The following is a 15,369-nucleotide window of genomic DNA, read 5'->3' on the forward strand; positions in this document are numbered from 1 at the left end:
GTCCTCTTGGGGCTTGTCTGGCTTGTTTACGGATGTTTGTATCACTGCTCGTAGTGGCCACTTTGATTTTATGCATTAACAAAAGTATAATCTGTAGAGAAAAAGAATAATGTTCTTCCTCAAATTTATTTCAATGTACACGGTTGCTATCCTCTTATAGAGAAGAGGAGAAACACAAAATAGAAACTACAATCTATACAAACTTACTATTTACTAGAACTACCATATGAGAGAAATATATATTTACACTATTAAGGAAGTTTCCTAAGTTCTTAATCTAGCTTTATAGGAATAATTACCATGGTAGTTTCCTAAGCTCCACGTCTTTTATGCAGCGATATCTTCTGTGGTGTGTGCATGGTAATGTGGAGCTTTCATATCTTTCACATTACCATGCACATAATCAAATCTTTCTGATTCCACAGTACCATGCACATAATCAAATCTTTCAAAACAAAAAAGTGACTAGCTTTATAGGAATAATTAATCATGCCTTTCAGAGCCTTCATCTCAATGATTGGGTGAGATGTAGATTTTTTCCCATCATGACAAACGGGGACCAAACACCACAATAAAAGCCATAGCATCCAGTGGAGATGCCAAGCTGTGTTAAACCTGTGGTACTAAAAAAAGAGTTAATTATGGGCAGTTACTAGAGATGCCAAGGAAATCTGCTTTGAGCAGATGCCTAGCTGATTATGCTGTTATGATTGGCTATAAAGAACATAAGAAGATTCCGAGTGGCTATTACCTAATTGAGACGCCAAAGAGAGCAGATAAGGAGATATTCCAAAATGATTAGCCAAAGTGGATGGTGAGAGAATATAATGTGTTGCATAAATGGAGGCACCCTTTGGTCGAGGCATTCCCTGGGAGGATGGGACTAAAGGCATCCCCTGATCTAGCCCCAACAATTAGTTGCAATCATGAAAAATTGTGTAGGGGCTTGGGCCTTTGGTACTGCTACGAGAGGAAATCTTTTTCCCATTTCATTAGGAGATCCAAAGTGTTCTCACATGGAGATTTGGGGAGGGATATGAGGTGAGAACTGATACATGCACCTGCATGATGCAATGCCTAAATCTCCTATTGGCCAAGAAGGTTTTAGTCACATGTGATTTGTGGGAATTATAGTGGGAAAACAAGGAGTTTGAGAAGACTATTTCTGAATACATGCTCGGAGATTGATTCCTGGCAGCTGATGAACATGAATTGCATGATCTAATTGTCCACACATAGACATGCTAAATTAGGTAGGCTCTCCTTGTTCTTCAAATTTAATGAACATATAGTATTTTCTACTTATTCAGTAATTGCACATGACATCATGCATGGTTGGTATGAATACGTTTTTCATAATATTACTGTTTAGTAATATGAGGGTGAGCCTTGATAGCAAAGATAAATATGCTCTTTTGTGAGTGGAAGGTCACAAAACAGCCGCCTCTTTGCAAAACAAGTGTATCGCTGCATACAAAGACCACCATCCCAAAAGCTCAAGCTCTCACAAAGCAAGGAACCTCATGTACTAGGTGGACACCCTCGTTTAATAATAAATGTTTTTAACTATCCGACACATTATTTATTTCCTTTTTTTATCCCTATTATTGAATTGTTAACCACCATTTCATTGTTAGAGGGTTAACTTTAGGATCTGCTAACCCACTATAGTTGATTGAAACTAAATTGCATGTTTATATAATTGGCTTATCTGAAAACACTTCAATTTTTAATAGAATATTGATCGAAAAAAACAAACCTTGCTAGCAAGTAAGAATGGAGGCCATTGTATGAGGTCCAAGTCACGATCAGCCCAATATGGAACAAGCAGCAGATCCATTTCTCTGAAAGACAAACCAAGTTAACAGGCTAGAGGAGCATATAACAAGATTGAGATGAAAATTCTCTGCACAGACTTTAAGAAGACAGAGAAGAAAACCAAAAATAATCAGGAGTAAGCGAAACATCAAAAGGGGGTTTCAAATCCTAAGCTGCATGCTTTTTATTACCTATTGCTTATAAGATCCTCCTCTCTAAAACTGCTGATAATAGTGTTCCACAATTGAGCAAATCTGGCTGCTTCTTTCTCTTTGTTAGATGGGATCTATAATAAATAATTAGATAAATAAACTTGAGTAAATGTTTTCCACTCTTCCTGAAGTTATCAGACAGAAGATCCAACAAGAGCATCAAGAAAAAAAAAAAATTAAATTTCTAGGTTACACATAACCGCAGCAAAGTTCCGAGATAAAGTGGTCTTTAGTCCTTTCTTTTTGGCTGGTTCACTCTTTTCCTCTGGAATCAGACAAGCATTAAAAGCCCCAGGCAGAGACTGAAATCTGGACCTCAACATTCCCAAAGTTCGAATCTGGAAGAAAAAAAAAATGACAAGAAAATGACAGAAGTGGCAAAGCATTTAACTCAACAAAAATAAAAATGAACGAACCCAACATTCAGAAAAAATAAAATGACTCGAGAACACAAACTATTTTAGAGCATTCTCACATTTGTCAACAATGATTACTTGGCAACCAATAATATGTGTGCTAGGATGACATAACACTGGGGGCCACAAATGTGCAGGTTTATTGTATACAACATTTACAAAAACATCTATATAGATGTAGTTTTGTTTGTTCCTAGTATGTTTGATAAGTACACTTTTAAAACTGTTCGTTGTTTTGGGGAAAAATAATGATTTTGAAAATAATCTACACTTGCACAAAGAAAATCATACATATCCAGACGTGCTCTCTCTAAAGCAACTTGTTAATGAATCAGATATTATGAATCAGATATACACCCTTGTCCATTCAATTATCCTAAAAGGTTGCCACATTAAAATCCCATTACAACTTCAAGACAACAAATACAATGCGACCCTTTACAAAAGTTCTTTACACTCTCAGCATAAATATAAATTCTTGTATTTCACGCCACATAGTGGGATAAAGGCTGGATATGTTGTTGTTATTGTTGTTGTATTTCACGCCAATTGTCTTAAAGTGCAAGAAACATCTAGAATTAGAAAATACAAAGCCTATACATCTTGTTTTAAGTGCAAAATGCCCAAAGAACTGGAGATCAATGAGTTTCCCAAGGGATTGTGTTGTTGTTTGAATACAACAATTAAATTAATGTCATAAGAAATAGCTTGACAAAGCCCGGTAGGGAGATGGGGAGTAAGGTCTATGCCAGCAAAGGGCATTAATGGGCATCTGGCTGGAATGTGGCTCGATCCACTGTCTGGGAGTGCAGGTTCCTCAAGCCAAGGCTCGATCTGTTGTTCGGGAGAACAAAGAGGATACCCCGAGTCTTCGGATGGCTTGGTTGGTCTTCAGGAGACTTTATCCTCGAAGGTTTGGGTCTTTTGGGTGGCTAATCTTCGGATGAGTCTACAACACAAGCATTGTCAGAAGGCACACAGGCAGCTCCCCCACACGGGCCCTCCAAAGACGCCATGGTGTAGAATGAAGTATGTATGTATGTATGATGTATGAGGCTTCGGGTGATGTATGATGTATGTATGTATGATGTATGCGATTGGACTGGGGTCTAAGTCTTTGGGTCCTAAATCTGGGTCCTCCATCCCCTTTTGACGCTTACCCAAGGGGAATTTATAGGCGTTGATGGTGGGGGCCGCATGACATGTGGCATGCATGCGTGACCAAACTCTTCGGGGAAAAATGCAGCGGATCAGGCTCGAGGGCCTAAAGGTTCCATCGAGGAAGAGAATCCTTTGGATGAGGTCTCTGTGAAGACTTCTAAACCATCGGGAGACTTGGGCCCAAAAGACTCTTCGGATGAGTCCTAGGCTTAGCTGGTCCGGAGGCTTCGAAAGACTTGCCCGAAAGACTCTTTGGGGTCATCCGGGTCTTGGGCCTTCTCGGATACTTCTTGGATTTTTGGGTTTGATTTTTCTAGGGCACCCCACACCCACAGCAATAGCTCCTCACTTTTGCCTTTAGCTAGAAGGCAAAGGGAAAAGTATAATGGCTCCAGGTGCCCGATGCCCTGAAGATTGGGATACGGGTTGGCTTGGCACACGCATGATGCAATAAGAAACGAAGTGTTATAAGTAGTACCTAATCACTGCCTTCACCGCGCCCTAGGGGGATGGGTCACGTCCCGACTTCCCAAGTTGCCTTAGACTTGCGGATCTCATTGGGGTTTGACGGTTGTCGCCGCATACCCCGACTTTTTTCATTGCTGAGGAGGGAGGACACAAAAACCTATAGGGTCTCCTTGAGGAAGGCTTGACCTCAAAAACTAATAATTGCCAGGGCATGTCGCCGCATACCACCTTGCTGCCAATAAACTAATAATTGCACACATGACTTGATTGCCTCGAACGGGAGTTGTACATTTTGCGAGTACCTACACACACACATATACACAAAGAAAACCCGATTCCCCAGTGTAGTTGTCTTGGGGATGCCAGTTTGCACCTAGCTTTTGGGGGGTAAAGCAATTGTATATATGAAAAATTATGTGAATAAGGAATAAATGTGTGAGCAACGACTTTAATAAATGTACCCATTGGTCGCACTACAAGATGAAGCGTCTTGTTAAGTGTCCAAAGCTTGAGGCCAACGGGCGATATCATTGTCTGCATTGCGACTAGGGGGATGGGTCATGTCCTGACCTCTCAAGTTGCCTTTGACTCGTAGATTTTACATGCCCCGACTTTTTTGTCACTAAAGAGCCTGGGAATTTGGTCGTCTAGAGCGTGCCCTCATAGGATGTGGGAGGGAGTACACCAAAACCCGTGGTCTCTTTGAGAAATGTTGAACCTCGGGTAGGTGCAGGAGTGCCCATCGAGGGCCGAAGTGCAGTGTAGGAGCTGAGTACCATCCCACTACCTATAACCTCATTCCTTCCACCAATATATATTTCACAGGGCAAGAGAACATAAATTAGGAGGTGGTGCCACCCTTGATCTTCGTGTCTAAAAACAAATTAAATTGGTCCTCGCGAGAACATGCGCGACGGCCCATATGTGCGAGTGATATGTGAGTGGGTGGAAGGTCGCGAGCATTAGTGGCACAACATAATGCTTTCCTACAAAGTATAATAGGTAGATAGAGTAGATTGTTAGTAGATGCATGCACCCCTAGTAACTACATGACAAGATACAATAGGAGTTTTTACGTAGTTCGGCTCATTTGGCCTACATCCACGGGAATACGAGGGGGCATCTATGCATTTTACTTGGGGGGGGGGGGGGGGGGGGGGGGGGAACTACAATGTGAGTACAATGCGATACAATTTACATGGGAAAAAAAAAGAAAAATATCTCCTCAAACGCATCGCGTTCTAGGTTTTGCCAAGTGTTTCTCCTTGAAGTGTCTAGAGAATGCAGGTGTTCTAGCCCAACATTTCCTAATTTCTATAAGCCTTCTCAATTTGCCCAAAGCTTGCCTTCTTCACGAAGAGCCCCGGTGATGATAGATTTTCTATGAACCAAGTCGCTCGGTTGTAGTGTTCTATCTAGAAGACGGGCATTGTAATAATTGGCTACTCTCTAGTGATACTGCTAATCAAAAGCCCACTTCACCCCTAAGATCATCAATTAAATCTAGGCTACTAGATAGCCGTTCCAAGTTCCTTTGCTTGTTGAAAGCTAGTACGCGTGGGGACTGAATGTCAACGTCCATGGGAATAAGGGTCTCAGTCCCATACACTAGATTGAGAGGAGTCTCACCAATGGACACTCAGCTAGTGGTGCAATGGGCCCATAGGAGAGTTGGAAGCTCTTCATCCCAAGCACCTTTTGCTTTCTCTAGCCAAGTTTTGATGTCGTGGAGAATGATCTTATTGGCTACTTTGTCTTGGCCATTTGCCTGTGGATAAGCAACCAACGCTGTGCAAAGGCAGATCCCCATCTATTGCAGAAGGCACGAAAAGTATCAAAGTCAAACTATGTGCCATGATCTATGTTGAGAATCTTGGGGATTCCAAAGCGACAGATAATGCATTTCCACACGACGTTCTCCACCTTCTTCTCTGTGATGGTAGCTAAGGGCTCTACCTCAACCCACTTGGTTAAGTAATTGATGGCCACAAGCAAAAACATACGCCATCCAAGAGTAACGAGAAAGGGACCAAGTATGTCCAACCCCCACTGTGCAAAGGGAATGGGCTGGAAAATCTATTGGATGTCCACTGTAGGCGCAGAAGACAATGGCGCATGCCTCTGACATTTATCACAAGTTCGGACTTTAGCAGAGGCATCCTGATACAATGTTGGCCAAAAGAACCCTACCCTCATGATCTTTAGCAACTAACGATCTTCCCCCAAGGTGTTCGCCGCAATCTCCTTCATGTACCTTGGTTAATGCATGTTGTGCTTCTTGTGGACTGAGGCATTTTAAGAGTGGCCTAGAGAAAGCTTGCTTGTAGAGAGTACCATCGGAGATCACAAAGCGAGCTGCCAGAATTTTTAGCAGCCTAGCCTCTACGGAATTGGCAGGAAACTCCCCAGTGAGCATATATCACATGATGGGCGATCTCGAATCATCAGTTGTGTCAATGAACTCTACTAACGTCGCAACTCCATCTTCTTCTATGTTGGGTCTTTGTAAGATCTCCATATGGATCAAGCGCCCAGGAGTGTCTTTTGCTATTGCCAATTTAGATAGGGCATCATTGATCTGAATTAGCTAGAAATTGGGAAAAGAACGAGCCAAGTCTCGTAGCTTTTGTAGGTACCGGATAAGTGTTGGATCTCCGGCCTTATAAGTACACTGAAACTGTTGTACCACTAGCTGAGAGTCACAATGGGCTATCACCTTCTCCACTTCCAACTTCTTGGGGATAGCTAGGCTAGTAGTGATGGCTTCATACTCCACAACATTTTTGGAACTAGGGAAACTGAGCCGCAAGAACTATTCTAGCACTTCGTCCTCAAGAGAAATAAGATCAATACCGGCCCCACTGCCTTGCACGTTTGAAGCTCCATCCACAAACATCCATTCAGATGGAGACCCTGCCTCAGATTTCGACACGGGGGTACATTCAACTATGAAATCTTCCAGTGCCTGCCCCTTGATGGCTCTGCGAGGCTCAAACAGGAGATCATATTCTAAGTTTAATGGCCCACTTGGTGAGTCTTCCTGAGTGTTCGGGCCATTGTAGAATATGGTGCAAAGGCTAATCAGTGAGTACTACGATGATGTGGGCTTGAAAATATGGCCTGAGTTTCCTTGCTACCACAACAAGCGCAAAGGCTACCTTCACAACATAGGGATAGCGGGTCTCGACCCTATGAAATACCCGACTAAAATAATACATAGGCCGATACACTTAGTCAGTTTTCTTTAAAAGCACAACACTGGCTGCTGCTTGGCTAACCCCTAGATAAAGGTATAATGGCTCCCCAGTCTCTGGCCTAGTGAGCAAGGGCATCTCCCAAAGGTAGTCTTTCAGTACCTGGAACACTTGTTCGCAGTTGTCATCCCACTGAAAATCTTTTCCTCCTTTGAACACTTGGAAGAAAGGTAGGCTTTTCTCAGTAAACTTAAAGAGGAAACAACTAAAGGCCGCAAGACAACCAATCAGCCACTTATTGAAGAGAATGTGACATTAAGATAGTATTGGCTTTTGTTGCTTTTTGTTCTGTATTGTTGTTTATGTGTTATTGTATGTGAGGCAGTAATTCCTCTTGTCGATTATAAAGTTGTATATATATACAGCTTATGTTGTAGATTCATGTTGTTGGTTGATAGTTAATAAAGTTACAACACATCTCTCTATTTTTGTTTCTCGAGACTTTATGCCCTAAGGTTTCCGTCTTACATGGTATTAGAACCAAACTTGCTAATGGCCTCTGTTCACGAAAATCATTCCTCCTTTACGTCTCCTTCTGCTCGATCTACATCCAATGTTTCGTCCATGTCTCAATTCGATTTTGCAACAGTATCTAAAGCCTTTAGTTTCATTCCTCTGAAGCTTGATTCGAAGAATTATATCTTTTGGAAGGTTCAGATATTAGCTACAGTCCGAGCCTTTGATATCGTTTCATTCTTGAATAAATCCTCTCCTCCTTCGAAATATATAATCGACTCAACGAGCAATACTCCAACGATGGACGCTCCCCAATAGCACCCTCTCATTATCCGAGGAGACTGGAATGTGTAGCCTCAGGTTGAGATGCCCTTCTTCGAGTAGACCTTGTGCCCCTCACTATTTAAGAGACTTATTGCTCGTTTCCCACAAATGGAACCAAACTATTCTTGCTTGAATATAACAATTAAATTTATATGTCCTAGGAAAAAGATTAGCAAAGCCCGGCAAGGAGATGGGGAGTAAGGCCTGTGCCTACAAGGGGATTAATGCACGTCTGGCTAGAACATGGCTCAATCTGCTATTCGGGAGAGTAGGTTCCTCAGGGCGAGCAACGATCCATTGTTCGGGAGAGTAAAGAGGATGCCAGAAGTATTCAGATGTCTTGGTCGATCTTCAAGAGACTTTATCCCCGAAGAGATAGGTCTTCGGGTGGCTAATCTTCAAATGAGTTTGCAACAAAAGCATAGTCAGAAGGCACACGAGGAGCTCTCCTACGCGGGCCCTCTGATGCCTAAGTCAGATAATAATGTCATGGTGTAGAATGAAATATGTATGTATGTATGTATGATGTATAAAGCTTCGGGTGCGTCTCCGGATAGGTTTGGTATTGGACTTGGGTCTGAGTCTTTGGGTCCCAGATCTGGGTCTTCTCTCCCCTTTTGGTGTGTACTGGGAGTGGGGGCTGATGATGGGGGCCACGTGACATTCATGCGTGACCAGACTCTTCGAGCAAAAATGAAGCAGATGAGGCTGGAGGACCTGGAGATTCCTTCAGAGCTAAGATGCTCCGGAAGAGAATCCTTCAGATGAGGTCTTTTCAAAGACTTCTAAGTCATTAGGAGACTTGGGCTCGAAAGACTCTTTGGATGAGTCTTGGGCTTAGATGAACTTAGGGGCTTGGCTGGTTCGAAGGCTCTCCAAAGTCTACGAAAGACTCTTGCCCGAAAGACTCTTCAAGGTCATCCGAGTCTTGGGCCTTCTCGAATACTTTTTAGATTTTTGGCTTTGATTTTTTCTAGGGCACTCCACAACAGATTGGAAAAGTATTTTGATTATTCTACAACCAATAACACAACTAGCACTTCAATGCCCTTGCTCAAGTCTAACCATACAAAATCACATGCTTTCTTCATGCCAAACAGAGCTATAGAGGCACATGATCATCCTTGAATTTCATATAAGCAATTCCAAAACATAAGATACCAACTGTAGTGTAATTAATTCCTCTTTGCTATCAATATGTCAACTTATATTTCATAAAAACAAGGGTAAGGTGCCAAATTAGCCCTAGTACTTTGGCCTTGTTGGCCAAATTGGCCCTTGTACTTTCTCTTATTCTATTAGGTGGCCCTCATACTTTCAAAAGGACCAAATAAGCTCATTTAATTTCAAACTCAGGCCCAAATTAACCCTTCTACTTCCAAAAAGGCCAATAAGCCCTCGTACGTTTACACTCCAGGCCAAAGGTAAAGTAGAAAAAATGATCTTGGCAACCCAAATTGAACCATTAGTCACAATTGCATTTATAGTCATTTGCAATCAAAGAATCCTACCACATCCAAATTGAATGCGAGAACAGAGGACATATGGTGCGATTGGAGCTCTATTAACAAAATATTTACATCATTGGATGATGTTTAGACAACACCTATTGTAGGGCTAACATGGGCCAAGTTTAAAAGTATGAGACCTTATTTGGCCCTTTTGAAAGTAGGAGGACCAAAGTACAGGGGCTAATTTGGCACTTTGCCCTAAAAACAACGACCCCACCACCACCAAAAAAAAAAAAAAATAAACATTGATTACAATTTTATCCACTTATTTGGTACCAACAAAGCTAAGGAAATTTTTAGCAAGTTCCCTTCCAAACTTAATCGCTACAAGTAATCTAGTGAGAGTTTAATTGAGAAATTGGATAAGACAAGCTTAACTAATCACACCATGCACCAAGTTACAAAACTATTACACATTATCAATTGTTGCTAGACTTAATGTAACTGTAGTTTTCTCATACTAACTAACAACACGAAGTTCACTTGCCTCTCCAAGACGACGAAATGCACCATAAATACCTCCGAATAGAGTAGAGAATATAGCATACCAGATCTGGACATCCATAAAATAGACCTAGACATATAAAAATATAAGTGTTTAGCAAGCCAAATAGAAGCACAAAAAGAATGAAATCAGATGAATCCCTCCCTTACAAGAATAATTGGAGCCCATAGTGCAATCACAACACCAATATTATTCCTTGCTGCAAAGGAGATGACAGAATCAGAGACCAATCATGACATAAAAATACACAAAAACAGTTGTTACAGTTTGTTACCGCGAGGAAAGAATTCATGCCACTGATAATTCATTATGTGAACACTCATGATATCTTTTGTTGGATTCACCAAAGGCTTTATCTGCAATGTAGAAAGATATAAACAAGTTATAAAGAATTTACTACACTCTGAATTGGGATCAGTAAAATTCCATTTCACAATCAGAAACAATATTTAACGAAGAATGAAGGATCAAAATAAATACACTCTTTTCCGCATCATGGAATAGCAGGAATTCATACATAATTCTCAACATATTCCCAGAACAGGCATACAAAAGAATAACATCAATGATAGAAAAATCCTCGGATAAAAAAGGTGAAACTGGATTATTGTTGTTGAGAGTAAAATTAAACCTTCTATCTAACAGCTTAAACTTTTAGATCAAATTGTGGTTAACAATTCAATATGATATCAGAACAGGCAAAAATTCTCAGTTCAAACCTCGCCATCAACCCAATATTTAAATTGTTGCACGTGGTTGGACCAGTTATTAGTAGAGCTTAACCATACATGAGGGGGCGTGTTGAGAGTAAAATAATAGCATAAAAGATAAAGTTAACCCTAAACCTAATAGCTTAAGCTTTTAGATCAGATGGTGATTAACAATTTAAAAATGGTAACTAAATACATTAGAAAATCTAACAAGGTTAAGAAACAAGTGTGATGAAATAGAAGTTGCATTTAAGGTAACACATTGTAATATTAGATCTAGGTATCTTAGCAGTTGACTGTGTGAAATACATGAAATAGACCTCAAAATCTTAGAAAATTGCAATCTTCTGCCTTAACTAAATGGAGTGCGAAGTCCAAGGCAAACCAGTCCATTTAACCAATTACATTTAAGTAGGCAATTTCTTCTTCTTCTTTTTTTATGCTAGGCAAGCAATTCCTATCACCCAATAAATTAACTCCTAGTGGGATTAAGTCTTTGTTTTGTTGTCTTAAGTAATAAAATAGAGGAAATGCATAGTAAATGATGGGCCAGACACGACTTTATCAAATAAAATAGCAACATAAAATTTCCCATGATTCATGCTTAAAAGACATTGGAACGCATAACAGAACCCCAAACACTCTTGCATAAGTTCTCCAACATTATCATTCATCTTCCAGAAATTCATTGCCAAAATATCCAACACCCCTGCTGACTTATTCCTTCCATGAAGTTCTGTGATTTTGTGAGGCTTGAATGGCAGACATGGTTTAAATGGTCAAATCCAGCTATGTTTTCAAAAGTTCATCTCTAAGTTTGATCTTGTGAAGTCAAACAAAATACTGTGAGTAGATGAATTATATTGTGACAAATGGTTTTCATTGCCTTGGCAACTATCATGCATGAATAATTTCATTTTTGCATCAATTGAAATTTGCAAATGCTCTGAAAAAAGAAAAGAAAAGTTTTTTTTTAATTCTTTTTATTCCTTATATAGAATCTTATGTCAAAAAAAGTAAAGCCTAGAATGTCGGGACAAGCCCTTTATTATTTCTTTTCATAGATATGACCACAAATGCATTGGATTATTGCGGCAAATGGAATAATCAAACTGTTGATTGATTTGATATGAATAGAATTTTCAGTATTGTTAACTAATACATGGATTTTTTCATATGATAAATGTTTTGGAAGGACCTTTGATAGAATACTGTAAGCTAACAAGAATAGACATTTGCTTAGGCGCACCTTGATTAGATAGGCCCTAGTTAACAAGGGTGACACAAACTCCATTTATTGGCCAACACATTGGGATTTATTATTTACTTTGGCGTGGGTGTGACAATGACTGAAGTATGATATGGATTTATTCTGCTTTGCGTACTCCCATGAAATTGGAAACAAATTTTTTATTATTTTCATAAACCGCGGAACTATTTATTATTTTCTTGAAAACAAATTTTTTTGCTAAAAAAGAATTTATGTTTATTTATGAAAAATGCATTTTCTTGCATATATTTCATGAGAAAATATTTCTTGTATAAAAACTCATGCATATTGCTTGTCTTAATTCCCTGATAATATATATTATTCTATTCACTAATTTTTAACTCACACAGATACTTATAATTTTTTTCAAATCATGTTTAGCTGTGGAACCAATGCTACAGACTGTTTAAGGAAGTCAGGACCAGTTTAATGCAGTTTAGCTTAGTCATGCTGGCCGGTATGTCCCACATTTGTTCTTGTGGGTGCTAGTTATTTTTCTTAGCAATGGTATTCTTAGTAGTTTGCTCTGGTTAGTATAGACAAGGATTGTACAAACAATTATTCAATTTGTTTTATGTTTTGATTTAGTTATTGGTTATTGTTATTATTGTCATGATATGATACTGACAGAGGCATGGTTGATCCTAATGGACCTATGGTTTATCATGGGCTAAGCATTGATCATGGGACCCCTATCGAGTCCTGACATGTTTTGAAATGTTTTACATGGACATTATGTTCTGAATGTTTATTTGGATTATATGGCACTGTTATGTGCATGCAAGTATAAGGGCAAGGGGGAATAATTGTACATTGCATAAGTCGTAGGGACCTTACTGTAATAAACTAGAAGTAGGTAGTTTTGAATTTGAGTGCTAATTACCAGCAGAGGATCAGTATATAATTCTGATCCCGCTCACAGGAAAATCATCGACGAATACAAGATGAATTCAATTTCCTGCCTATCTTCTCTCTATTCTTCTCTCATTATCTCCCTCACTCTCTCAATTCCTTCCCTACATCTCTATAATTCTCCTCAATCCAAAGGAAAATTCCCTTTGTCAGAACCAGTCTGACAAATTGGTATTAGAGCATTATTCAGAGCAGCAGATTGCAATCGCCATGGCGAATGTAACAAGAATGAAACAAACGGAATCACAATTGCAACAAGTCACAATGGTGATGAGGGAGATGTGGGTTTGGATGGGAACACTGGAAACATTGATGAATGCGGTGATGGAATGGATAGAAGGGGCAATGGAAAGATGGTGTGAGGAGAACCATGATCAGCACCAGCGGCTGTAAGACCAGATGCAAGAACAGAGCCAACAACTGTGAGATCAGATGCAACAATTCAATGCCAAAATTCAAATTCTCCGTACTGATAATGCCAAAGATTATTTTAATTCTATTCTTGGGGCATATCTAGTTTAAGAAGCTATAAAAGAGAACCGGAAGCGGTATTCCCATATAATTTTATTGATATGAGCAAAAATATTTATACAAGAGACGCCTTAAGAATTCTCCTAAATTTTAGAGATTATATTCCTACTTTATAAGAGTAGGCTACAACAAACTTAAATACAAACAAATTTAATCAAAAACTACCTAAGAAGATAAAATACAACAGCAAGATAAATTAACAACAACAACATATCTAGTCTTTATCCTACTATGTGGGGTCGGCTACATGAATTCTAGACTTCCATGTATTTCTGTCTTTTGTCATATCTTCATTTAGATCCATACACTTCATATCAAATTTTAATGTCTCTCCCAAAATCTTCTTGGGTCTGCCTCTACCTCTTTTTTTGACTAATTGTTCCATTTCATCAACTCTCCTCACAGGAGTGTCTCTTGGTCTCCTTCTCATATGACCAAACCATCTTAGTCTAGTCTCTCTCATCTTCCCCTCGATTGGCACTACTCCTACCTTATTACGAATAACTTCTTTTCTAATTTTATCTTTTCTTGTATGGCCGCACATCCATCTTAACATCCCCATCTCCGCTACACTCGTCTTTTGTTCATGTTGGTATTTGACTGCCCAACATTCTGAGCCATACAGCAAGACTAGTCCTATAGCTGTCCTATAGAATTTTCCTTTCAGTTTTAATGGGATTTTACCATCACATAACACCCTCAATGTATTTCTCCATTTTAACCAACCTGCCTTAATTCTATGTGCGACATCCTCGTGAATTTCTCCATCTTTTTGAATCACTGATCCCAAATATCGAAAATGGTAATTTCTTTATAAGATTTGGTCTTCCAATTTTATTATAACACCATCCACTCTTACATTCTTACTAAATTTACATTCCATATATTCTATTCTTTCTACTTAATTTAAATCCCTTAGATTCTAAATTGTTTCTCCATAACTCAAGCTTAGTGTTCACTCCTTCTTTTGTTTCATCCACCAACACTATGTCATCTGCAAATAGCAAACACCATGGCACCTCTATCTGAGTATCTTTAGTGAGTTCATCCATTACTAGAGTAAATAAGTATGGACTTAGTGCAGAACCTTGATGCAATCCTATTGTAGTTGTAAACGGTTCAGTATCCCTTCCGCATGTTCTGACCCTTGTCTCTGCATTGTGATACATGTCCTTAAGGGCTTGTATATAGGCTATTCTGACTCATTTCTTCTCTAAAACCCTCCATAATACTTCTCTAGGGATCCTATCATAGGCCTTTTCTAAATCTATAAACACCATATGTAGGTCCTTCTAATGATCCCGATACCTTTCCATTAGGCGCCTCAGTAGGTATATAGCTTTCATTGTTGACCTACCAGGCATGAAACCAAACTGATTTTCCGAGACCTTTGTTTCTTTTCTGAGCCTCTGCTCTATTACTCTCTCCCAAAGTTTCATGATATGGCTCATTAACTTAATTCCTCTAAAATTTTCACAATTTTGAACATCTCATTTGTTCTTGTATATAGGAACCAAAGTACTCTTCCTCCACTCATCTGGCATCTTTTTTGATTTAAGGATCGCGTTAAATAATTGCGTTAGCCAGGAGATGCCCTCTTCTCCCATGCATTTCCATGCTTCTATTGGTATATTATTTGGTCCCACCGTCTTATGATTTTTCATCTTTTTTAATGCTTGTCTTATTTCATTTGAACTTATGCGTCGATAAAATGTATAGCTCACGTTCCTTTCGGAGTTACTAAGATGTCCCAACCTAACTTTTGTGTCGCCACCATCCTTGAATAATTTTGTGAAATACTCCTTCCATCTCTCCTTAATC

At 39.4% G+C, this 15,369-nt stretch overlaps 1 protein-coding gene across 1 annotated transcript in view; it reads right to left on the reverse strand.

The window, feature by feature from the left end:
* LOC127788621 (callose synthase 3) overlaps positions 1–15,369 on the reverse strand; it is a 107,962-nt gene that overhangs the window by 28,882 nt on the left and 63,711 nt on the right. The window contains exons 19-24 of the mRNA XM_052317119.1: positions 10,400–10,481; positions 10,275–10,324; positions 10,108–10,194; positions 2,231–2,368; positions 2,010–2,104; positions 1,760–1,844 (exon numbers count right to left, since the gene is read on the reverse strand). Of these exons, the coding sequence (XP_052173079.1) occupies positions 1,760–1,844; positions 2,010–2,104; positions 2,231–2,368; positions 10,108–10,194; positions 10,275–10,324; positions 10,400–10,481 (537 nt within the window). The remainder of the gene's footprint in view (positions 1–1,759; positions 1,845–2,009; positions 2,105–2,230; positions 2,369–10,107; positions 10,195–10,274; positions 10,325–10,399; positions 10,482–15,369) is intronic.

Source organism: Diospyros lotus, chromosome 1 (genome assembly GCF_014633365.1).
Source record: "Diospyros lotus cultivar Yz01 chromosome 1, ASM1463336v1, whole genome shotgun sequence".
Taxonomy (NCBI): domain Eukaryota; kingdom Viridiplantae; phylum Streptophyta; class Magnoliopsida; order Ericales; family Ebenaceae; genus Diospyros; species Diospyros lotus.